This window comes from Delphinus delphis, chromosome 2 (assembly GCF_949987515.2).
Source record: "Delphinus delphis chromosome 2, mDelDel1.2, whole genome shotgun sequence".
In the NCBI taxonomy this organism is placed as follows: Eukaryota; Metazoa; Chordata; class Mammalia; order Artiodactyla; family Delphinidae; genus Delphinus; species Delphinus delphis.
The window spans coordinates 164,561,124-164,584,648 of NC_082684.1; the positions used below are offsets into that span (position 1 = coordinate 164,561,124).

General features: G+C 42.1%; 1 protein-coding gene across 10 annotated transcripts in view; it reads left to right on the forward strand.

The window, feature by feature from the left end:
* The first annotated feature begins 1,564 nt into the window (after positions 1-1,564).
* MLLT10 (MLLT10 histone lysine methyltransferase DOT1L cofactor) overlaps positions 1,565-23,525 on the forward strand; it is a 246,891-nt gene continuing 224,930 nt past the window's right edge. For 6 of the 10 annotated variants that reach the window (XM_060006188.1, XM_060006192.1, XM_060006194.1 and 3 more), the window contains exons 1-3: positions 2,196-2,296; positions 2,429-2,588; positions 5,117-5,196. In XM_060006188.1, coding sequence (XP_059862171.1) covers positions 2,429-2,588; positions 5,117-5,196 — 240 coding nt within the window. In that variant the 5' untranslated portion in view covers positions 2,196-2,296. Of the gene's footprint in view, positions 1,621-1,930; positions 2,172-2,195; positions 2,297-2,428; positions 2,589-5,116; positions 5,197-19,086; positions 19,276-23,525 lie in introns of those variants that run through there. The other 4 variants (XM_060006191.1, XM_060006190.1, XM_060006189.1 and 1 more) reach the window with 4 other exon arrangements.

A 23,525-nucleotide genomic window follows, 5' to 3' on the forward strand; every position in this document is an offset into this window, starting at 1 on the left:
CATTTCTTCTATTAAGTGTTACAGGATAGGGTAAAGTACCCATCTTTCTTTACATATAAATTAATTCCATCACAAGAACTAAGCTCCAATGCATTAAAAATAAAATGAATGTATTTTAAAATAATTTATTTCATTAAGGTTCGACTGCAGTGTTTAGCAAGGGAAATTTCACATTAATTTTAACTAAAAATTACTCTTCATTAAGAGTGTGAACCTGATCAGGAATTGGATGTTGAACTGGTATCCCTTGTAAAGGGGTAAAGATAAGATATACAGTAGAGATACACAAAACAATATAGATTTGTTTGAACACGGTTTTAGTTTTAAAAATATTAGTGGTATTTTAAGAACATCATTATTATATGTTTGGAAATTTATTATTACCATACCCTCCAAAAGAAGTTGCATTTTATAAGTATGTAATCTTGTAGTCACCTTTTTAAAATGCACTAATATAACTAAATTCTCATTTTTTGGTCTCTTTAGTGTACATTTTTCCCCTATCTTACACTTCTAGATTTGCATTACTGTAGCCATCTCACTTCGCTTTTAGAATGTTTGAATATATTTGCTGATATATGCTTGCATTGTAGTATATCTATTATAATTCTTAAATAGATTTCTAGCAATTAATTTGCAATAGAAAAAGCAGCCATGCCACCAATTTTTTTTTTCTTTATGAGAACACTTGGAATGCTTTTAGAACTTAAACCATTATCTTTTGGTGACTGACTAGGAGAACTTGGGTTCCTTCATCTTTTAGCATTTTATATAACTGCATTTCCCAGATCCCCACATTATATTGCTAATTCCTGATAAACAGTCATTTTGTACCTGTAAGGTATTTATCAAAGTCATGAATTCGCCTTGTAACTATGCTTGTCATTTAAACAATCTATCTATATTCCTATTTCATGCTAAACTTTTTTGGCCTAAAATCAATATTGGACTAAAAAGGATACATAGGGGGTAGGGCAACAGCGGAAGATTTCACAGCTCAAAACTGCTCAATATCCAGCTAATTATTCAGATAGGCCTGATCCATTTTCTATTTGTATGTGAGTGAGCTCCCATCTTCCTGCCACTTAAGTGGCCTTAATAAAAAATTGACAAATTTTCAAGAGTAAATTTGGAGTACAGAGCCAGATCAGAGAAATCCTCAATTGAAAGGACTCCACTGTCACATGGTGTTAGAGATCATTTGGTGCCTGACTAGAACTTGGGTTCCCTCAAACTGCGATTTCCTGATCCTCACATTATATTGCTAATTCCTGATTAACAACCGTTTGTACTCCTACACAGCAAGTTGCGGGTAGCATAGGTGTTCCCTCTTCGAATACAACCCAACCTAGGCTTTTGACCCTGTCTGTGATGCACTTTCAGTTGTCACTGGGCCCAGTGTGGTGTGTAAACGGGCAGCCGACTTGGTGGCACTTCCACTGGGTGAACTTTGGGTAGAGTCCAGGATGTGAACTTAATGGGTGTAAAGGCTTCGGCACTACAGTGAAGTTCGCGCGGCCAACTGCAGGAAGCCATGCTTCATTGCACCCTTCATGGAAGTTGGCCGACTTGCCCAACCCTTGTTACCCACGGGCCAGTTGTTGAGGAAAAGGCCTGCAGGTAGGTTCTCAGATGCCCGCTGGGAGTCCCCTCCACCTACTCAGACAAAACTCGTCCTCCCTGCCGGTCCTCGGAATCCTCCCTTCCCACCCTCCCTCCCGCCGAGGCCTCTTCGCGACGTGCACACGCAGCCCGCGCGGCCGGCACTGCAGAAGACGGCCGCAACGTCCCCGCTCCCGCGTGCGCGCCCCCGCGCCCTCCAGTTGGCTTGTTCCGGCCTCGGCGCGCCACGGGCTCCCCTCGCCCCCTCCCCCTCAGCACACCTCGGCGGCTGCGAGCGGCGCGGGGGAGGGGAAGGGGCCGGGAGGCAGGCCCGGGCTGCGGGCCGGACGCGGCGACGCGCACGCAGGCCTCGCCTCTCCCGGGCCTTTTCCCTCACGCCGGTCGCCGGGCGGGCGCGCACGCCGAGTGACGCTCGGAGGAGGAAGCGCAACCCCCTTCCCCTCCCTCGCTGCCCCTGGCCCAGCGGGAGCCCCCCCAGTGCGCCTGTGCGGAGGCCTACTTGATTATGTGTGCCCTCTCCGGGCTCCAGCGTTAGCCGCCGGGTGGAGGTGGGGAGGGAAGAAGACGAGGAGGAGGAGGCGGAGGAGGCGGTGGAGGGGAGGTGGGGGGAGTCAGCAAGGACATGGCTCCTGACTCCTGTGCGGAACGTGAGTGACTGAGCGGCAAAGCCCGAGTGAGCGAGCGGCCGAGCGGCGGGCGGGGGCCGGGGCGCCGGGAAGGGAGCGGGGGCGCGGGGGACTGGGCGGGGGGAAGCACTCATTGGCTTGCATGTGTTTTTTAATGGTCCCCCCCAACTCCCTCTTAGATGGTCTCTAGCGACCGGCCCGTGTCACTGGAGGACGAGGTCTCCCATAGTATGAAGGAGATGATTGGAGGCTGTTGCGTTTGCTCAGACGAGAGAGGCTGGGCCGAGAACCCGCTGGTTTATTGCGACGGGCACGGCTGCAGCGTCGCGGTGCATCAAGGTAAACACCCAACCGCCCTCCGGGCCGAACCCGGCCTCTCCCAACCGTCACCACTTCCCCCACCTTGGCAGCAACTGCCAGTTCCCCTCCCGCCCCTCCCCCCGCCCCGCCCCCGCCCCCGCCCCGTTCTGCGGCCGGGGATTGACTCGGAGGGTCGGCGGCGGGGCGGAAGGGGTGTGGGCTGCGCATGTGGGAGAAAGTGTGTGTGGCCTGGACTGTCATGTGATGCTGCGTTCACTCTCAAGTGTCATTCGGCCGCCGCCTGCGCCCGGAGCCGCGGGTCTGCGGACTCTCGGAGGCGGGGGTCGGCGGCGAGGGGGTGTCGGGGCCCGGGCGCGCGCCCCTCGGCCGTGGCCCCGCGGCTGTGGGTTCGGGTTGGGGAGTGGGGAGCCCCCTCCCCCTCCCGCCGCGCCGTCTGCCGCAGTGTCTGGAGACTTCCTGTACCATGGAGTCGGGCTCGGGAGCGCGGCGCGCGGCGCCGGGGCGGATCCGGAGCTCGGGGGTCTGCCCTGCCGCTTTAGATTTGGGGGGGGAGGGCGCCGGCTGCCGCACCCCAAGCTTTCTGGCCGAGACCTTGCTGCCGCTCCTGCGGACTGGAGCTTCCCGCGGAGAAGAGGCGGAAGGCCGTCGCCGCAGTCGCGCCGCCGCGGGCGCGGCTGGGCTGAGCTGCTCGGGGTGGTGGATGAGGCTGTTGAGTGGCCTCATCGGGCCCCTTCCTCAGCTTCAGTGACTGGACAGAAGAGGAGGTGGTGGCGCCGCCAGTGACTCGGGGAGCATCTTAGTTTGTGACTGGGTGTTTCCATTGGGTGAGTTTTGGGGATATACAGAAAAGCCGAGGACACTAGTTAAGGTAGTTTTCTGGCCGTTTGAAGGTTCTGACTTTTTTCATTTCACGTGGTAAGGAATTGAGGCTGAAAATTTGGGGGCCGAAAAACAGGTCACTTTTTTTGGTGGCTGTTGTACTCCCCTTGTTGTGCACCAACCCGGCCCCCCTTCCCGTTTCTAAATCTGGCGTTGAGTGAGGCAGAGATTCAGTAGTGTATCGGGCGCTACTAAACGAGAGAAAGCCTGAGCGTAAGGGACTAAACTGTATTCTTTATAGAACGGAATCTCAGAACTGGGAAGGCGGACTTAGGAGATAGTGAGTAACCGAACTTGAGCATGCATGTATCCCCAGTTCTTTTAAAGAAGGGCGGAGTTGCACACCTTACTCTTCTAAGGAGTGAAAACCATGTGTATTAAAACTAGGTACTGATTGTAAGGTCTCAGAACTGGTATAGTGTATTTCCGTTATAGTGTTCATTGGCACTTGTAGAGAGGTATTTCTTATGAATTGGATGATAAATGATGCTAAGTAGTCTCATCTCCCAATTTAGAAGGTGTTCATTTAAGTGTTAAAATTTCTTTTTTAGAAGTATTTCTGAATTAAAATATAAGTTTTTGGGCTGTGATGCTGTATTTCTTGGCTGATAGAATATTTTTACTCCGATACATTTTAAAAGGGATTAGAAGTTTAGCTTTTGGAGTTTTAAAAATTTGTGCTGATTTTATATTCTTTAAGTGCTTTCCAATATTTGATATATTTTCAAATTACCTCTGAGCAAGCTCATTCAAGAGAATGTCAGTTGGATATTAGTGTTTTAAGGTTTTTGGAAAATGTTAAGTTTTGAGTTAGGTAAATGTTAATATAAAAACAGTTTTGTACGCAACTAGACTGTGATTTGGATGTGTGATATACAGATCACTTGTTGGAACATTATATGTTGGAAATAAACGTGTAGTTTACTTTTTTTTTCTGACGGGTTTATTGAGATGTAACTCACATGCCATACAATTAACCCACTTAAAGTGTACAATTCACTGGTTTTTAGTATATTCACAGTTTTGGATTTGTTACTACAGTCAATTTTAGAACATTTTCATCACCCTAATAAGAAACCTTGAACCTGTTAACAGTTATTCTCCATTTCTTCCTAACTCCCCCAGTCCTAGACAACCAGTAATGTACCTTCTGTCTCTATAGACAGATGGACAAATGTCTATTCTGGACATTTCATTTAAATAGAAGCATTTTACTTTTAACATTACATTTCATTTTCTTTCCTGCAATGTCTTGTTTGTTTTGAAAGGTGATTTGGAAATAATTTTCACTTTCATGTATCTAAAATGCTTGCTATTTAAATTTCAGGATATAGGAATGAATTAATTAATTTGAGTTATTCTATGTAAAGAAAAATGTTAAATTTTATCTAATATTTTTTCTGTTATAAGAATAAAATTTGTGTTTATACTTTTTAATTGAAATAGAATAGAAAAAGATTATTTTTCTAGTATTTAGTTAAAATGTCACAATTTTAACTAGGTGATAAATTATAAACATAAATATATCATGTTTAAGTTCTTTACAAAGCAGGTGGTTTATGTGAATAGTTTCAGAGGTAATTACTTTAATAGGGCTTTGAAAGGGTATTTGATTTTACATAATTATTCAAATCTTAACTTACTTTAAAACATTTATTTCCCAACAGCTTGCTATGGCATTGTTCAAGTACCCACTGGACCATGGTTTTGCAGGAAATGTGAATCTCAGGAGAGAGCAGCCAGAGTGGTAAGGACTGTTTATCAAAAACATTAAAATACTTCAGTGAGTAGCTTAGGATGCTACACACTCATGTTTCAGTTTGAAGGGTTTTCAGTCTTTTGTTCAAATATTGAATTTGGGCCAAATATTGACTTACAGTTTTAAACTGGTTTTATAAGATCTGAAAAACAAATTGAATCACATAAGTATATACTGATGGATATTTAGAACAGGTAAAATATAAAGTTGTATTTGGGCTTTCTTAGCCGTGCCTACTGGTTTGAGGGTTAAATTGGCTAATCATAGTTGGAATATAATGGCAGTAGGACATAAGTAAGTTAAATTGAGATAATTTTGCTAGGTTCTGTTTACTGAGTTAAAAAAAAGTGTTTAATGATTCATATTTCTTTTTACTATATCTATACAGGTAAAGTTTAACTTTGCTCAGTATTTTCAGACATTCAGTCCCTTTGGCAAAGCAACATAAAAATCTTCCTTTTTTTGACTTGGCTGGCTAACCTTCCTTCTGAACACTTCTGTAAACCTTCTGTAAGAATGAGGGAGGAATGTTTATTCTTTGTGGCCAAAATCATTTTTCCAGTTGAACTTCTGGAAATATGAGGGAGAAAAAGATTTAATCTTCATTAATCACATGAAAGTATTACCATTTGCAGTGTGATAGTTTCTTCCTTTTGTTGTTGACTAGAGTATGTGACAGAAGGTAGAAAACAAATATTTCAACTTCTTTACCTACATGGATAGTATGAACAGAAGCTTTTATTTTTGTCTGGGCAATTTTTGATCAGAAATAATGGCTGAGTAGCTTATATAGGATTGTGAAACTCAGAGCAATATTCTGTTGATGTGTTTTCTTTGTGTGTGGGAATGCACTGTACCAGAGTTTCAGCTATTCTAGTGTTACAGAAATGGGAACTGGCAAGTGGAGGATGAAATTAATAATGAAAATTTTAGGACTTAAAGTATGTATAGGTTTACTCTGTCTTTTTTCCTCTTTGTAGCATGTTATGGTTTGGGGTTGATGGGTCACCAAGCAAAAGAAGTTATGCTTTAATTTGTTAGTAAACACTGACAGTAAGGTGAGGCTCTTCCAGGGGATGTCACAGTAGATACATGGCCAGAGAAAGATTAGAAAATAGGAAAGTGGGTATCAAGAGAGGGAGGATAAAGAGTTGAATGGGGAGTGGTAAAATGGCAGCATTATTTGCCTCAAATGCCACTTGTTGCCTGTTTCTATTTCTTTTTCTTCTCTGAGGTCATGGTCAGGATATTTAGGTGAATAAAGTATTTATCTTAAAAGATATATAAAGGTATATTGGAGGACCCATTTTATTTTAGCTTTATTTGGTAGGATGGTGGGGGTCGTTAATGAAAGAAGAGGCACAGAGTCTTCTAAATTCCTGTAGTGTACAATTATACAAGGTAGGATTGTTTGTAAAAAACAAAAACTCATTCCAAGCTTAAATAAGGAAAGAAAGGGCATTTTGTTATAAGGGTATAGTAGCCAAGAAACCTAACCTGAAAATGTACCCATGAATTAGAACGGGAATGGAATTAGTTTTAATATTATTTCTGCTTTTCTCTGTGTGTCTGCTTCATTCTTTTCTTTTCTGCAGATTTTCTCTGCTACTTACTCCAAAAATCAATAGTTAACTTTTTTGATTGTTTACCATTTGTCAGATACTGTGCTGAATGTTCTATACCAATTATTTTCTTTACCTATCAAATATATGAGGTAGATATTCTGTTACTTTCATTTCATAGATAAAGATATCGTACTTTTAAGAGAAATACATATCTAGTTGGAGTCTGGGCTGTGATGAAGCTCTCAACCAAGGTGTTGTATATTGCCTCCTGTGGTGAAAGATGGCCATACTTCAGCTCTTAATATTTTCTGTCTCCTGTCTCAAGAGGCTAAATTGCAGTGTGAATTTCATGTTCCTCTTGGGGGAAAAAAAACTGTCTTGGCTTGTCTAGTTCTGGACCAGTTAGCTAGCCATGGCTAGACAATAGGGTTGAGTTGCTCAAACACAGGGAGATCTCTGTGGGTTTGGGATAGCTCACTTTTCAGAAGAGGGGGAATTATGAACTGGTGGTACCTTGACAGATACTGAGGAGTAAAAATCCAGAACAAATAAAGTATTTTTAGACAAGTTTGGTTGTATATAGAATGGCTTTGAAAGGGGAGGTTAGAAACTGAAAGTCTTAGGATGCTGTTACTATAAAAATGTGAGAGTAGAAAGGGAGGGAGTAGAAAGAAAGAGGGAGCGTTTTGAAGGAGGAAATGACAAATGGATGTGGGGTGAAGGAAAGGGAATAATCAGAGATGATTCTGAGATGTCAAGGTTGAGCACTCTGGAATGGTGATACCATTAACAGTAGCAAAGGAAGGAGAGCAAATTTGAAGAGTAAGGAAAGTTGTTTTGGGCATGTTGGTTTTGATGCCGCTAGGATTTTTCATTGGAAATTTAGGGTTAAAGTAATGAGGACAAGTTAGAGTTGGAGCTGCATAGAAGGAAGATTGGGAAACAAGTGACATTTTTTGTTAGAGAAAAGAAGAGTGAAGACAGAACTACGGTGAATGTTCACATTTGGGAGAGTAAGAACGAGTTTCCAAGGATGGATAATGAACTGTCAGGAAAGGAGAACCTGCAGGGTCCAGTAGCAACAAAGACAGTTTTTTTTTTTTTTTTTAATATTAACATTGTATACCCATTTTATTTTTTATTTTATTTTTATTTTTATTTTTTTTGCGGTACATGGGCCTCTCACTGTTGTGGCCTCTCCCGTTGCGGAGCACAGGCTCCGGACGCGCAGGCTCAGCAGCCATGGCTCACGGGCCCAGCCGCTCCGTGGCATGTGGGATCTTCCTGGACCGGGGCACGAACCCGCGTCCCCCGCATCGGCAGGCGGCCTCTCAACCACTGTGACACCAGGGAAGACCCCCATTTTATTTTTAATTTGTTTTTTAAATTAATTTATTTTTGACTGTGTTGAGTCTTCGTTGCTGCGCACGGGCTTTCTCTAGTTGTGGCGAGCAGGGGCTACTCTTTGTTGTGGTGCGGGGACTTCTCATTCTGGTGGCTTTTCTTGTTGCGGAGCACAGGCTCCAGGTGCGCGGGCTTCAGTAGTCATGGCGCGCAGGCTGTAGAGCGCAGGCTCAGTAGTTGTACACGGGCTTAGTTACTCCGTGGCACGTGGGATCTTCCCGGACCAGGGCTCGAACCTGTGTTGCCTGCATTGGCAGGTGGATTCTTAGCTGCTGCGCCACCAGGGAGGTCCACAATTATTTTTTTTAAGAAAGAGTTTTTGATAGTGACATTGCTGCCAAGGATGCTGAAGGACTAAGATAAGTACTTGAGACAGCAATTGTAGTTCTCTGGTTTGGGCAGAACCCTCATGATAGGGCATCGAAAAGAGTAAGGATTGCAGGGTTAGATTGAATGTTGAAAATAAGGAAAGAGGAAAATAAAAATAGATGGGGAATTGAGGGAAAGTTTGGTTGGTTTTTAAGGGAAGCTCTTTGTTAGGCATTCATTGTTCGGAAAAAACACTCGAATTGCTTTATTCACCTCAAGTGAATAAGAGTTTTTTTTAAAAATTAATTTATTTTTGGCTGCGTTGGGTCTTGGTTCCTGTGCGCAGGCTTTCTCTAGTTGCAGCAAGTGGGGGCTACTGTTCGTTGTGGTGCAAAGGCTTCTCATTGGGTGGCTTCTCTTGTTGTGGAGCACGGGCTCTAGGGTGCGCAGGCTTCAGTAGTTGTGGCGCGTGGGCTCTAGAGCACAGGCTTAGTAGTTGTGGCACACGGGTTTAGTTGCTGCACGGCATGTGGGATCTTCCCGGACCAGGGATCGAACCCGTGTCCCCTGCATTGGAAGGTGGATTCCCAACCACTGTGCCACCAGGGAAGCCCAAGAATTTTTATTGAAATATTTTCATTAGACTTCATTGTTTACTAACTGCTGTCACAGTGTTTAGAGGTTTTGTTTTTAAAAATAAATTTATTTATTTTTGTCCGCATTGGGTCTTCGTTGCTGAGCGTGGGCTTTCCCCTAGTTGCGGTGAGCGGGGGCTGCTCTTCCTTGTGGTCCGCAGGCTTCTCATTGCGGTGGCTTCTCTTGTTGCGGAGCACGGGCTCTAGGCATGCGGGCTGCAGTAGTTGTGGCTCGTGGGCTCTAGAGCACAGGCTCAGTAGTTGTGGTGCACAGGATTAGTTGCTCTGCGGCATGTGGGATCTTCCTGGACCAGGGCTCGAACCCTCGTCCCCTGCATTGGCTGACGGATTCTTAACCACTGCAACACCAGGTCAGTCCCAAGGTTAGAGGTTAAAACACTCATTGATGACTGTTTTTTTTTTTTTCTTTAATAAATTTATTTATTTATTTTTGGCTGCATTGGGTCTTTGTTGCTGTGCGTGGGTTTTCTCTAGTGCGGTTTTCTCTAGTTGCGGGCTTCATACTCTTTGTTGCTATGCGCAGGCTTCTTATTGCGGTGGCTTCTCTTGTTGGGGAGCGTGGATTCTAGGCGTGCAGGCTTCAGTAGTTGTGGTGCGCGGGCTCTGTAGTTGTGGCTCGCTGGCTCTAGAGCGCCGACTCAGTAGTTGTGGCGCATGGGCTTAGTTGTTCCGTGGCATGTGGGATCTTCCTGGGTCAGGGATCAAACCCATGTCCCCTGCATTGGCAGGTGGATTCTTAACCACTGTGCCACCAGGGAAGTTCTGATGACTGTTTTTGTATTTAATGTGTATGTGTTCTTTTTTTTTTAAATTAACATTTTTAAAAAGTAAATTTATTTTATTTATTTTTGGCTGTGATGGGTCTTCATTGATGCGCATGGGCTTTCTCTAGTTGCGGGGGGGGGCTACTCTTCATTGCGTCACGTGGGCGTCTCATTGCAGTGGATTCTCTTGTTACAGAGCACGGGCTCTAGGCACGCAGGCTTCAGTAGTTGTGGCACATGGGCGTAGTTGCTCCACGGCATGTGGGATCTTCCTGGATTAGGGATCAAACCCATGTCTCCTGCATTGGCAGGTGGATTCTTAACCACTGTGATACCAGGGAAATTCTGATGACTGTTTTTGTGTTTACTGTGTATCTGTTCGTAACTACCACAGGCTGAAGAGATTTATTAGAAATTTTACCTACTTATACAATTTTAATGAGATACAGAGAGAGGATATTTTATTTAATTAATTTATTTATTTATTTTTGCGGTACGTGGGCCTCTCACTGTTGCGGCCTCTCCCGCTGCGGATCACAGGCTCCAGATGCGCAGACTCAGCGGCCATGGCTCATGGGCCTAGCCGCTCCGTGGCATGTGGGATATTCCTGGACCGGGGCGCGAACCCTTGTCCTCTGCATTGGCAGGCGGACTCTCAACCACTGCGCCACCAGGGAAGCCCGAGAGAGGATATTTTAGATATTTAATTATTCTGCTTGGAAAATGTGTTGACAGTGCATTGTGTAATAAATAAAATGGCTAAAAGCTCATTAAGTATTTGCATTGTTTAGGTCTTGCTCTTCTTGCTCTAAATGAAAGATGATTCCTTTCCTCCAGGAGGTGAGCTGTAACTTTCTTCTATTGCTCTGCCTCTCTTTATTTCAGTTCTTCCTGGCTTTTTACATTGTTCGGGAGGAACCACTGGATGGACTCAAAACCAGGGCTTTAGGGATTGATCTAGGGATGCACTATTTTATTTTTAAATTTTTTTCTTATTGAGATACATAATGCAAATAAATTACTATAAATCTGTAAAACCATATGAAATACACTTAATCACAGTAAGTATATTTAGATTTAATTCTACAAATTAAAATTATATTAATATGCATTTGATTATCACGAGTAGTTCTGAGCAGTATAAAACATAAAATGACCATCTGTGTGTTCCCTACCCAGAATGAACAAATGTCCATTCTTCATATTTGCTTCAAATCTTCCCTTCTGCTTAAAAAGAACAATAAATTAAAAAATTAAGTTGAAGTACTATTTGTATTCTCCCCAGTCTGGGTCAGCCATTACCCTTTTAATGTCTGTGGAGCCAGTCTCTCTCTCTGTTTTTCTTGCCAGTTTTATTGAGCTATAATTGATATGTAACACCAGAATGTTTAAGGTGTACAACGTAATGATTTGATATACGTATGTATTGCAAAATGATTACCACAGAGGGTTTAGTTAACATCCATCACCTCACCTATTTGCAAATTGTTTTTTCTTTTGATGAGAACTTTTAAGATTTATTCTTAGCAGCTTTCAAATACACAATACAGTGTTGTTAACTACAGTCACCATGCTGTACATTACATCCCCAGAGCTCCCTTATCTTATAACCGGAAGTTTGTGCCTTTTGACCACGTTCACCCATTTCCCCCAACCCACTACCCACTGCATCTGGCAACCACCAATCTGTTCTCTGTTTCTGAGTTTGGCTTTTTTAGGTTCCATATATAAGTGAGATCATATAGTATTTGTTTTTTCTGTCTGACTTGTTTCATTTAGCATAATGCCTTCAGGGTCCATCTATGTTGTCACAGATGGCAGAATTTCCTTGTTTTTAAGACTGAGTAATAGTCCGTTGTATATATATACCACCATCTATGTTTTACTCCTTCTTATTACACGCATATATCCATACACACCACCAACTAGTGTATTATTTTACAGGAATGGTAAATTCTATATGTGTTCTGTGATTTGTGACATAGCTACTTGTGACATCACTACACTGATATATATTGATCTAGTTCGTTCTTTTTATCTGCTTTTTAGTATTCTGTCACAGAATGTACTGTAATTTATTTAATTCCTTTATTGATTGTCATTTAGGTTTCCAGTTTTTCATAACCACAAATAGTGCTGCAGTGAACATCCTTGTAAATATAGTGAAGCTTGGTTTTTTAAAAAAATGTAGTCTAAGAATCTGTATTAACATGGTCTACAGATTATTTGTTTACATTTATAGTAATGACTGATACATTTGGGCTTCTTAAATTTTTATTTTGTGTTATCTATTTTGTGTTATCTATTTTTGTGTTATCTATTTACCATGCTTATTTTTTTTCCTCTTTATTTTCTTCAGTTGGAGTGATTATTCTTTATTCTTCTTTTAAAAAATCTGGTCTGATTTGGAGGTTATATGTTCCATTTCTTTTCTTTTAGTGATTGCCCTTAATATTTTAATGTGCATACTTTATATTTTTTCTGTGAGTCTAAGATTAATCTTTTTCTTAAAAAATTAATTAATTAATTTTGGCTGCACTGGGTCTTTGTTTCTGTGCATGGGGCTTTCTTTAGTTGCAGTGAGCGGGGGCTACTCTTAGTTGCGTTGCGCGGGCTTCTCGTTGCAGTGACTTCTCTTGTTGCGTGCAGAGCACAGGCTCTAGGTGCACGGGCTTCAGTAGTTGTGGTGCACGGGCTTAGTTGCTCCGAGGCACATGAGATCTTCCTGGGTCAGGGCTCGAACCTGTGTCCCGTGCATTGGCAGGCGGATTCTTAACCACTGTGCCACCAGGGAAGCCCTAAGATTAATCTTTGTACTCCTTTTGAACAAAACCAAGGACCTTAGGACACCTTATGTTCACTCTCTTTATCTTGCAAAATCAGTGTTATTGTTGTTTACATTTTAATTCCACCTTATTTTTTTTTTAAAGAATCAATTTTATTTAGTTATTTATTTTTGGTTGCTTTGGGTCTTTGTTGTTACACGTGGGTTTTCTGCAGTTGTGGCGAGCGGGGGCTACTCTTTGTTGCGATGCATGGGCCTCTCATTGTGGTGGCTTCTTGTTGCAGAGCACGGGTTCTAGGAGCACGGACTTCAGTAGTTGTGGCACGTGGGCTCAGTAGTTGTGGCTCATGGCCTCTAGAGTGCAGTCTCAGTAGTTATGGTGCACAAGCTTAGTTGCTCCACGGCATGTGGGATCTTCCCAGACCAGGGATCCAACGCATGTCCCCTGCATTGGCAGGTGTATTTTTAACCACTGCGTCACCAGGGAAGTCCCTATTATAGTCTTAAGGAGTATATTTATTTATTTGAATATTTAAAACATAACTTATTTTGGCCTCTTGCCTTCTGAGACGGCCCACGCTCTGTCTATGGAGTGGGTTTCTGCCTGAATAAAACCTTCTTTCACCTTAAAAAAAAAAACTTTATTAAGAAAGAAGTATTCATTATTTATTTATTTTGGCTGTGCCAAGTCTTAGTTGTGGCATGCGGGATCTTCAGTGTGGCATGCGGGCTTCTTGGTCATGGCCAAAACGTACTTTTTATAAAAATAAATTTATTTATTTATTTATTTATTTATGGCTGCGTTGGGTCTTCATTGCTGCGCGTGGACTCTCTCTAGTTGAGGCGAGTGGGGGCTTCTCTTTGCTGTGGTGCACGTGCTTCTCATTGCAGTGGCTTCTCTTGTTGCAGAGCATGGGCTCTAGGCATATGGGCTTCAGTAGTTGCGGCACGTGGGCTCAGTAGTTGTGGCTCGTGGGCTCCAGAGTGCAGGCTTAGTAGTTGCGGCGTCTGGGCTTAGTTCATCTGCGGCATGTGGGATCTTCCCGGACCAGGGCTCGAACCCGTGTCCCCTGCATTGGCAGGCAGATTCTTAACCGCTGCACCACCAGGGAAGTCCCCAAAACATACTTACTTTAAAATTTCTCAGAGATTCTGGAATTCTTTCATGTTTTTTGTTTTTTAACTGTGGTGGTAGATGTCTTCACATACTTTGTAATTTTTGACTGTGAGCTAATCGTTGTTTTCTTTCTTGGGATTCCTGGTCCTCTAACCTGGGTTTGTGGAGGTGTCACTGAGGGAAGTTTTTGCATTTGCTCTGTAACTGTTAAGAATTGCTTTTGGCTGCTAGTAACAAAGACCAGATTACAGATTAATCTGGCTTCTACAGATTAGCAATTTACAAATTTACTGATTTCTTATTTGAAAGGAGTTGAGAAACTCCTTTGAAGCTTTTATGATAGCTCTGTGAGGTCTTTATTTATTTAGTCTGCACCACATGGCATGCGGGATCCTAGTTCCCTGACCAGGGATTGAACCTGTTCCCCCTGTAGTGGAAGCACGGAGTCCTAACCACTGGACCACCAGGGAAGTCCCTCTGTGAAATCTTTAGGGATCAGACTTTCTTTCTTTCTACTATACCAACCTTAGCAGATAGTTTTCATTTTCAGCATTGTTCTACGGTCACAGCATGACAGTCATTGTGACTGCAGAGAGGTGTTCCAGGCAGAAAGAAGGGAGGGCAAGGTTGAAAGTGGTTCTCCTCCCAGCTGAGTTATCCTCTTGAATGAATTTTCTCTAGTCTTAGTGGTCCAGTCCATGTTTTTTCGAGATAGATTCCCCTTCGGTAGGATTGGCCTTTTCCATTTCCTGTCCTTACACAGCACATCTAGGGTCTGTGCTGGTGTCATAGTCAATCCCAGCCTCTAAGGTATATATTAGATCAGGTATCTTCATTGACTGCCTCAGCTTGAACTAATGTTGATTCTTTTAGCTTTTAAGTTCTTTTTTATTTGTACCACAAGAAGATTTACCTTTATCTACATAATTAAAAATTTGTTTTCCAATTTATTTATCTTATATACCTCTGACTTAAGAGTACAAGAAGCCAGGATGGGGCGTCTTCAGTGGCAGTCTAAAAAAGGTATTGTGGGGCTTCCCTGGTGGCACAGTGGTTGAGAGTCCGCCTGCTGATTCAGGGGACATGGGTTCATGCCCCGGTCCGGGAGGATCCCACATGCTGCGGAGTGGCTGGGCCCGTGGGCCATGGCCGCTGAGCCTGCGTGTCTGGAGCCTGTGCTCCGCGCAGGTATTGTAGGGGCTTCCTACAGGTATTGTAGGGGCTTCCCTCGTGGTGCAGTGGTTAACGTAGGGACATGGGTTTGAGTCCTGGCCCTGGAAGATCCCACATGCCGAGGAGCAACTAAGCCTGTGTACCACAACTACTGAGCCTGCACTCTAGAGCCTGCGAGCCACAAATACTGAGCCCGTGTGCCACAACTACTGAAGCCCGTGCGCCTAGAGCCTGTGCTCTGCAACAAGAGAAGCCACTGTGATGAGAAGCCTGCACACCACAGTGAAGAGTAGCCCCTGCTTGCTGCAACAAGAGAAAAGCCTGCGTGCAGCAACGAAGACCCAATACAGCCAAAAATTAAAAAAAAAAAATTATATATAACTTTTTTCGTTTTATTCCTGTACGAGCTTTTTAGCCTGTATGCTTTATTTATTTAAAATTTTGTTTTTGATGTGGACCACTTTTAAAGTCTTTATTGAATTTGTTACAGTATTGCTTCAGTTCTATGTTTTGGTTTTCTGGTCATGAGGCATGTGGGATCTTATCTCCCTGACCAGGAATCGAACCTGCACCCCCTTGCATTGTAAGGCGAAGTCTTAACCACTGGACTGCCAGGGAAGTCCCAGCCTATATACTTTAAATAGAATGCTTTCAAAGTTTAACATTTGCTAACGTTTTTTTCACTTACTGATGATTCATGTCTACTCTTTGCTTTTAAATTCAGTGTAGCATCCTGAGTTCCTATAGCTTTGAAAGAGGTGATTTTAAAAAGTTAACAGATTTAGTGCTTACCACCATACATAAAATAGCAAATAGCCAATTTCCGTTGTCTCACTTCTTGAATTCCTTTCTTTTACTGTGAGAAAAACTTAGCATAACAGCTGACATGAAGTAGGTGTTTAGTACTTGCTTGTATCCTTTTCTAACCTGCCTACATAACTAGTAAGAGAAATGAAAACATTGGGTACATTGATACATTGCCCATTGTACCTATTTATTCCATTTTTTGTTTAGATTTAACTTTTATGTTTATCAAAGTGAAAAATGCACAGTCAGTAGTACCAAAAGATTCTTTTGCACACACAGTAAAACAGTACCTTGCTGCTTGACTCTTGACCTTGCTGCTTGACTACTCTTGACGTAGAAGCAGCTATTCTTTTTTTTTAAAAATAAATTTATTTATTTATTTTTATTTATTTATTTTTGGTGGCACTGGGTCTTCATTGCTGTGCGTGGGCTTTCTCTAGTTGTGGCGAGCAGGGACCAATCTTTGTTGTGATGTGCGGGCTTCTCATCGCGGTGTCTTGTTGTGGAGCACAGGCTCTAGGCACGTGGGCTTCAGTAGTTACAGCACGCAGGCTTAGTAGTTGTGGTGCATGGGCTTAGTTGCTCTGTGGCATGTGGGATCTTCCCGGACCAGGGCTTGAACCCGTGTCCCCTGCATTGGCAGGTGGATTCTTAATCACCGTGCCATGAGGGAAGCCTGAAGCAGCTATTCTTGACATATCAGTTTTAGATGTTGTCTTTCAGTATATCACAAATTTTGGTTAAGTCAGGAGTATTAAACAGAAAATTTTACGTTATTATGACTATTTAAGTATTTTGTTCATTTCTGAGCCAAAAGCATACTAAGATTGTTTTCTTTTTAAATTTTTTTTCCCTGGGATTAATAATTGTCTTGTATTTTCATTTTCCTTGTGTTCTTTATTTAAGGCTAAATCTTTGCATACTTTCTAGTCACTTCATGTAATTTTCCACTTGTTTAATGAATCAGGTAGTCTATAAATTCAATTTTCTATACATTATAAAATTCCAAAAAGGAAAAAAGTTTTACCATCTTACTTGATGGATAGTTTGCCTGAGTATGGAATTCTTTCTTGGTTGGAAATAAGTTTCCTTCAAAATTTTGAAGGTATTTCTCCATTACTTTTTAGCTGTCAGTGTTTCTTTTAAGAAGACCAGTGAAGTTCTGATTTCTAATCCTTTATATGTGATTGTTCTCTCTGGATTTGGTGTGTTTTCTGTGGCCAGTTTACCAGCTATTTCTCATGGTAGTTAGTGTACTGTCCCTCACTCATTGTACTGGGCACACAGTGGCCCTTTCAATTTGGTAAATCGTGTTAGGGAACATGAGTTGAGTTAAGGGAGAATTTTTTGGAATTATTTTTGACAGTTCCTCAGTTCTATTATCATTGTTTGCTTTTTCTGTATTTTTCTTTATTTGGATGTTGGACCTTTTGAACTGATCTTGCATTTAAGTTAATCTATTTCTTTCTGTTTTGCTTTCTGAGGCAGTTTCTTACTTTATTTTCCATTCTTTCACTTAAATTTCTAAATTCTATTATACTTTTAATTTCCAGAGGCTCTTTTATGCTTTCTGAATGTTTATTTTTTATCCTCTGCTTTTGTTTCTTAAGTGCAATATTTTCTCTTAATTCTCTGAGGATGTTAACCAGATGGTTGTTTTTGTTTTGTTTCAGTGTTCTGAAGTTTTCTTCTGCTCCTGGGACTCTTTTCCTCAGAGTTCCTTTGTACCATTTGTTTTGGCCTGTCTTGTTACGGACTTTGCTTACAAATCTAGTGACTGGTAGCCGTACATTTGAATTTAAGACAAGCTCCTAATGAGGTGACTGGAAGTTCTGTGTGTGTGGCAGAAATTGTTGGCAGATTGGCTTCATTATAGGTGTCTAGCTGGGTTCTTTTATTGGGATGCCACCAACTGGTTAGTTTATTCAGAGAAAAATCCTCCAGTCAGCTGTTTGGGATTCACAACCTGGTTACCAGTATTCCTTGAGGCATTGGTTGCTGGAATTTCACGATCTAGAACTAGATTTTTCAGTATGCCTTTGCTCAGATGTCTCCAGGTCCAGATTTCCTTTTGCTTACCCTTTGTGCAGTTTTCTCGGCTGTGGGAGAGAGAGTTACCTGGTAGTGTGTAGAGAAGGGATTGTGTGGGGGGGGTGTTGATTATCTTTCCGGTTTTATCTTATCCCTCGTCGTGTTTTGAGCCCTACTTGAACCCGTCCCTCTCAGGGGCATGCACCACCACTGTGATGTGGCGCCTGAGGTCCCTCAGCTGGGGCGCCGTGTGGCCCGAGACGTGTTGCTTTTGGACTTGCCTTACTGCAGCAGCCTTTTCTCATCTGCTAAGTCATTTGCTACTCTTTTCCTTTTAGCTTCCAAAGTTTTAGAACTGTTGTCTTTCTTTATGTTTGTTTCCCTTTTGTGATTTGTGATTTTGCCCTTTTTATGTCATTCAGTGGAAGGAGAGGAGTTAGTTTTCAAGTGGAATTAACTGCCTGTTCTCATGATGTAGTCTTTTCCCACTTCTTCCAGGGTCTTGTTTTTCCTTTTAGTCTGTCCTTTTTACTTGATTTTTTCCCACGCAGCTCACAGTCGTTTTTCAATCTTCCCATGGATTTTACTTTCCCTTTACATTTTTCACCTTTTACTTGCAGGCTTCCTGGAAGAATAAAACCATTAGTTGTTATCTCTGCTTCTTCAACTGCCTACTGTGGTCTAGCCTTCCAGTTGTGCTTAATGATTAAGGTGTAACTTAATCGTATTGTTTTTTTTTTTTTTTGGTCGCACTGCGTGGCATGCAGGATCTTAGTTCCCTGACCAGGCATTGAACCCGTGCCCCCTGCAGTGGAAGCAAGGAGTCTTAACAACCACTGGGCTGCTAGAGAAGTTCCTTACTTGTCATTTTAAGCAGTAGCATATGAAATCAGCATTTGCTGTAACATTCTCATTATGGACACTGTCCGTTTTGTCTTTCAGTGACCCTTATATGAAAATCCATGTACAAGAGATTCTTTTAATAATTTAGCATAAGGAAAAGTGTCTCCCATTAGAATCTGGTATATTTCCTCCTTTTTGACAGCTCTATGATACGTATTCTGTTTTTCTTTTTGTTCTGGCTATCAGGCAGCCCAGAACCAAATCTGGTCTTTAGTTACATCAGCTATGTTAATCTGATTATTGATATATTTGTTTTCTCCTCCTCGTCCTGTGGGATTTAGGACTTCACCTCTTATCTCTGTTTCTCTGCGTGTTGATTTCATTCTCTCATACTACAGACTCTCTACTTCATGAGGCTGGAACCATGACTGCTGGCAGCTCTTGGCTCTCATCTTCCTAGCCCCTTCTACCAGAAGAAGGGGCTGTCTTGAAGAATCCTGGGAAGGACTCTGATTGGCCTGTCTTGGATCATGTACCCACCATCCCTGTGGCTGGAGTGGGGAGGGTGCTATGAATGACAACCCTCACTAGAACTACATAGTTGGAGTCAGGGGTAAGAGCAGTTTCCCTAAATCAGGGGATGTCCCTCATACTGGCTTTCACTGTTCATTTTTCTGTTTTTTTTATTGTTATAATACAGGTCCTTTATTTGTAGTCTGCCTCAAATCCTTTTCTGAAAAAAATTTTAGGTATAAATAAGTAAATAAAATATCACAAATTGCTGTTCATTCATTCTTCACATTGTTACATTTGACTCTTAAGTCTCCCACTCTATTGATTTTGCTATTAACTTCACATGGCCAAATTCAAAAATTTTTTTTCACTTTTCATTATACTTGATCTACTTTCAGCATTTAAAACTATGATCACTCATCTTTCTTGCAACTCTCTTTACTCATAACTTCTGATAAACTGTTTTCTACTTGTACCTCTTTAAACATTGCCTTTTGGATTCCTATTTGGCATTACTTATTTACTTGTTTAAAATTTATGTTAGATGATTACTTTTCTGGCCGTTTATTTGATTACCTCACACTAGGTAAACTTAGGCATGCTGATGGTTGCCTCGAGGCATCACTATCACCTGAACAATTTTCTAGTCTTTAGATCCATTGCAGTTGGCTTTTGGATAGCTCTGTTTAGATATCCTAGGCATCTTAAATTTAATTTCTCTACTTCTGTAGTCACTGACATAATCTTGATTATTTTTTTGTCTAGATTATTTCAACAGCTTAAATTATGTAACTTTTGGTTAGATAAGATATTGACATGGCTCAAAAAATATAAAAAGATACACAGTGAAAATTCTTCCTAAACCTGCCTCTTATTTGCCCAGTTTAGCTTTCCATCTTTCTCTGTTGTTACTAGTTTTTAATTCATTTTTCTAGTTTATTCATGTATGTATATATTTCTACATATATAGACTCTTGTTTTTCTTCCTTTTCTACAAAAAGGTAGCATATTACACACTTTTAGAGTGAACTTTTCTCCCTTGTCTTTTTATCTCTCTCCTTTCAGTACTGTCCCCCTCCCCAACATTTCAAGATTATCTCCTGTAAAGCAAATATGATTGTTATTTCCCAATCTCCTATAGTGTTACTTAACTGTTGGTGCAGTGAAAATTCTTTTGTCAGGTCCACAGTATTTCCACTCTCACACATGTGCACAGGGTATGGCTGGGTAACCTCCCCCACCGCCCCCCGGCCCCAACAATAAAAAATTTAGTTCTGTAGTTACATAGTAGGGTCAGAAATTTATGGTGGTATTGCTCTAGAGACAAGTAGAAATTATAGCTGCCCTAACATGATGTAAATTTTTCTTTTTCCATCTGTCTTGTCCCTACCCCTCCTATTTTCACTTTCTGCACTGTATCCTCCACATAGCCATGAATAGACAGATAACCCCAAAAGATTACTTCAGCATTTTATTTTCAGATGCTACAAGTGCTTTTCTGTTCTCTGACTCCCAAAGCGCAGAGTATTTGTTATCTTCTAAAAAAAATTTTGCTCTGATTTTAGTATAGTGCAGGCCTACTCATTTTTGATAATTAGGGAAAGAAAGAAAGATAACTGGGAAAAAAAAAATCCATAATCCAGGGCTTCCCTGGTGATGCAGTGGTTGAGACTCTGCCTGCCGATGCAGGGGACGCGGGTTCGTGCCCCGGTCCGGGAGGATCCCAGGTTCCGCGGAGCGGCTGGGCCCGTGGGCCGTGGCCGCTGAGTCTGTGCGTCCCGAGCCTGTGCTCCGCGGCGGGAGAGGCCACAGCAGTGAGAGGCCCACGTACCGCAAAAAAAAAAAAAAATCCATAATCTCATGCAGAGATATCCAAGTGGTATGGTAGTAGTGTTAAGATCATGGGCTTTGGAGTCAGACGGACTAGATTTATGCCTGTGCAGTTTTATCTCGTAAGCCTCAGTTTCCTCATGTGCAAAATGTCATGGAGCTCTAATAACGTGCCAAGTAGTGTCAGGTGCTTAATACAGAGAAATACATCACTTCACCCTCTCAACAGGACAATGAAATTAGAGGTACTATTTTAATCTCAATTTTTTTAATGAGGAGGCAACTTGAGGCAAAGAGGTTTAATGATTTGTTCAGGGTCACATAAAAATGGGTAAGCCAGGTTTTGAACCCTGGGCTCTCCAGAGATGATGTTATTTATTTATGGGCTCTCCAGAGATGATGTTATTTATTTATTTATTTAGCTGCATCGGGTCTTAGTTGCGGCATGCAGGATCTTCATTGCGGCATGTGGGATCTTTCGATGCGGTGTGTGGGCTTCTCTGGTTGTGGCATGTGGGCTTCTCTCTAGTTGTGACACGTGGGCTCCAGAGTGCACAGACTCAGTAGTTGTGACGCACAGGCTTAGTTGCTCCGCGGCATGTGGAATCTTCCCGGATCAGGGCTTGAACCCCTGTCCCATGCATTGGCAGGCAGATTCTTAACCACTGTGCCACCAAGGAAGTCCTTGGTGTTATTTTAGGATAGGAGAAAGTGAAATAGCATCAATATGGTAGGATTAGGAAGTATATTATCAATAATAAGGACACTATTCCCTCATGTTTGGATCATTTCTGAGGTTCATTAGTTTCTGCTATTGTATGTGTACGTTTTAACCCCCGTAGTTCCTAGCTGATTCCTTTTGTCTTTAAAATTAGGATAGCGTGGACTTCCCTGGTGGTCCAGTGGTTAAGACTCCACGCTTCCACTGCAAGGGGCACAGGGTTTGATTCCTGGTTGGGGAAGTTCCGCCGTGCTGTGTGGCCAAAAAAAACCAAATTAGGATGGGGTAGTTTAGATGAGCTGTATCTCTGTACATGAAAGTTTCATTTCACTTAAGACTTTCCAGGGCTTCCCTGGTGGTGCGGTGGTTAAGAATCTGCCTGCCAACGCAGGGGACACGGGTTCGAGCCCTGGTCCGGGAAGATCCCACATGCCATGGAGCAGCTAAGCCCGTGTGCCACAACTACTTGAGCCCATGTGCCACAATGACTGAAGCCCGCACATCTAGAGCCCGTGCTCCGCAAGATGAGAAGCCACCGCAGTGAGAAGCCCGCTCACCGCAGTAAAGGGTAGCTCCAGCTCGCCGCAACTAGAGAAAGCTCGTGTGCAGCAACGAAGACCCAATGCAGGCAAAAATAAATAAATAAATTAAAAAAAAATAAAAAGGACTTTCCAGAAGCTTTTTTTATCTTCACTTCTTTGGCAACATATGATTAATATTTATGGACGTTTGAGTGCTTTTGGCGACTGACTTTTGGGGGGAAGTGCTAGTTTTCTCAGCCAAACACACTCCATCCTTTGTGTTTCTTTGATATATGGATAATGTATGTCAAAATATATTTCTTTTGTCCTTTGCACAAATAGTTGTGCATTATAAACCGTAAGAGTATTGATATTTTACTCATATTCAAACAGAGACTCCTAATTTCTTTGGACCAACCCTGTGCATTTTAATTTACTTTTCTCACTTGTGTGTGTTTATGTGTAGAATTTTCATCACCTATTATTATTTTTAAAAGATTATTTTTGGCTGTGTTGGGTCTTTGTTGCTGTGCGCGGGCTTTCTCTAGTTGCGGCAAGCGGGGACTACTCTTCGTTGCGGTGTACAGGCTTCTCATTGTGGTGGCTTCTCTTGTTGCGGAGCATGGGATCTAGGCGCACGGGCTTTATTAGTTGTGGCTCGCAGGCTGTAGAGCGCAGGCTCAGTAGTTGTGGCGTCCAGGCTTAGTTGCTCCATGGCATGTGGGATCTTCCCGGACCAGGACTCAAACCAGTGTCCCGTGCATTGCAGGTGGATTCTTAACCACTGTGCCACCAGGGAAGCCCCTCATCACTTATTTTATTTTATTTTTTTTACTTATTTTTAATTGTAAGATCTGTGATGCAAAGAAAAGAGGGTGTGCCCAGTATATGGACACTTAAAATAATAAAGTCAGTATTCATATATTTAGCGACCAAGCTTAATAAAGAGAGCATTTTGCCCATACCTTTGACTCTTGTGTGCCTCCCTTTGAGCACATTCCTCTCTTCACCTGAAGGAGAAACTGCTGAATTTTGTGTTAATTGTTCTTCCTTTACTTCTAAACAGTATTTTATTTAGTTGTGGCTGTTTTGAACTTCATGTGAATGGAGTAATGCTGTATTGATTTTTTTGATTTACATTTTGTTTTTGAGATTCATCTATTTGATGCATATAGCTGTAGTTTATTAATTTCTTTTGTTCCATGATTTCAGCATTTGAATTACACCAGTGTCCATTCTCCTGTTGATGACCATGTAGATTTTTGTCTGTGTTTTGCA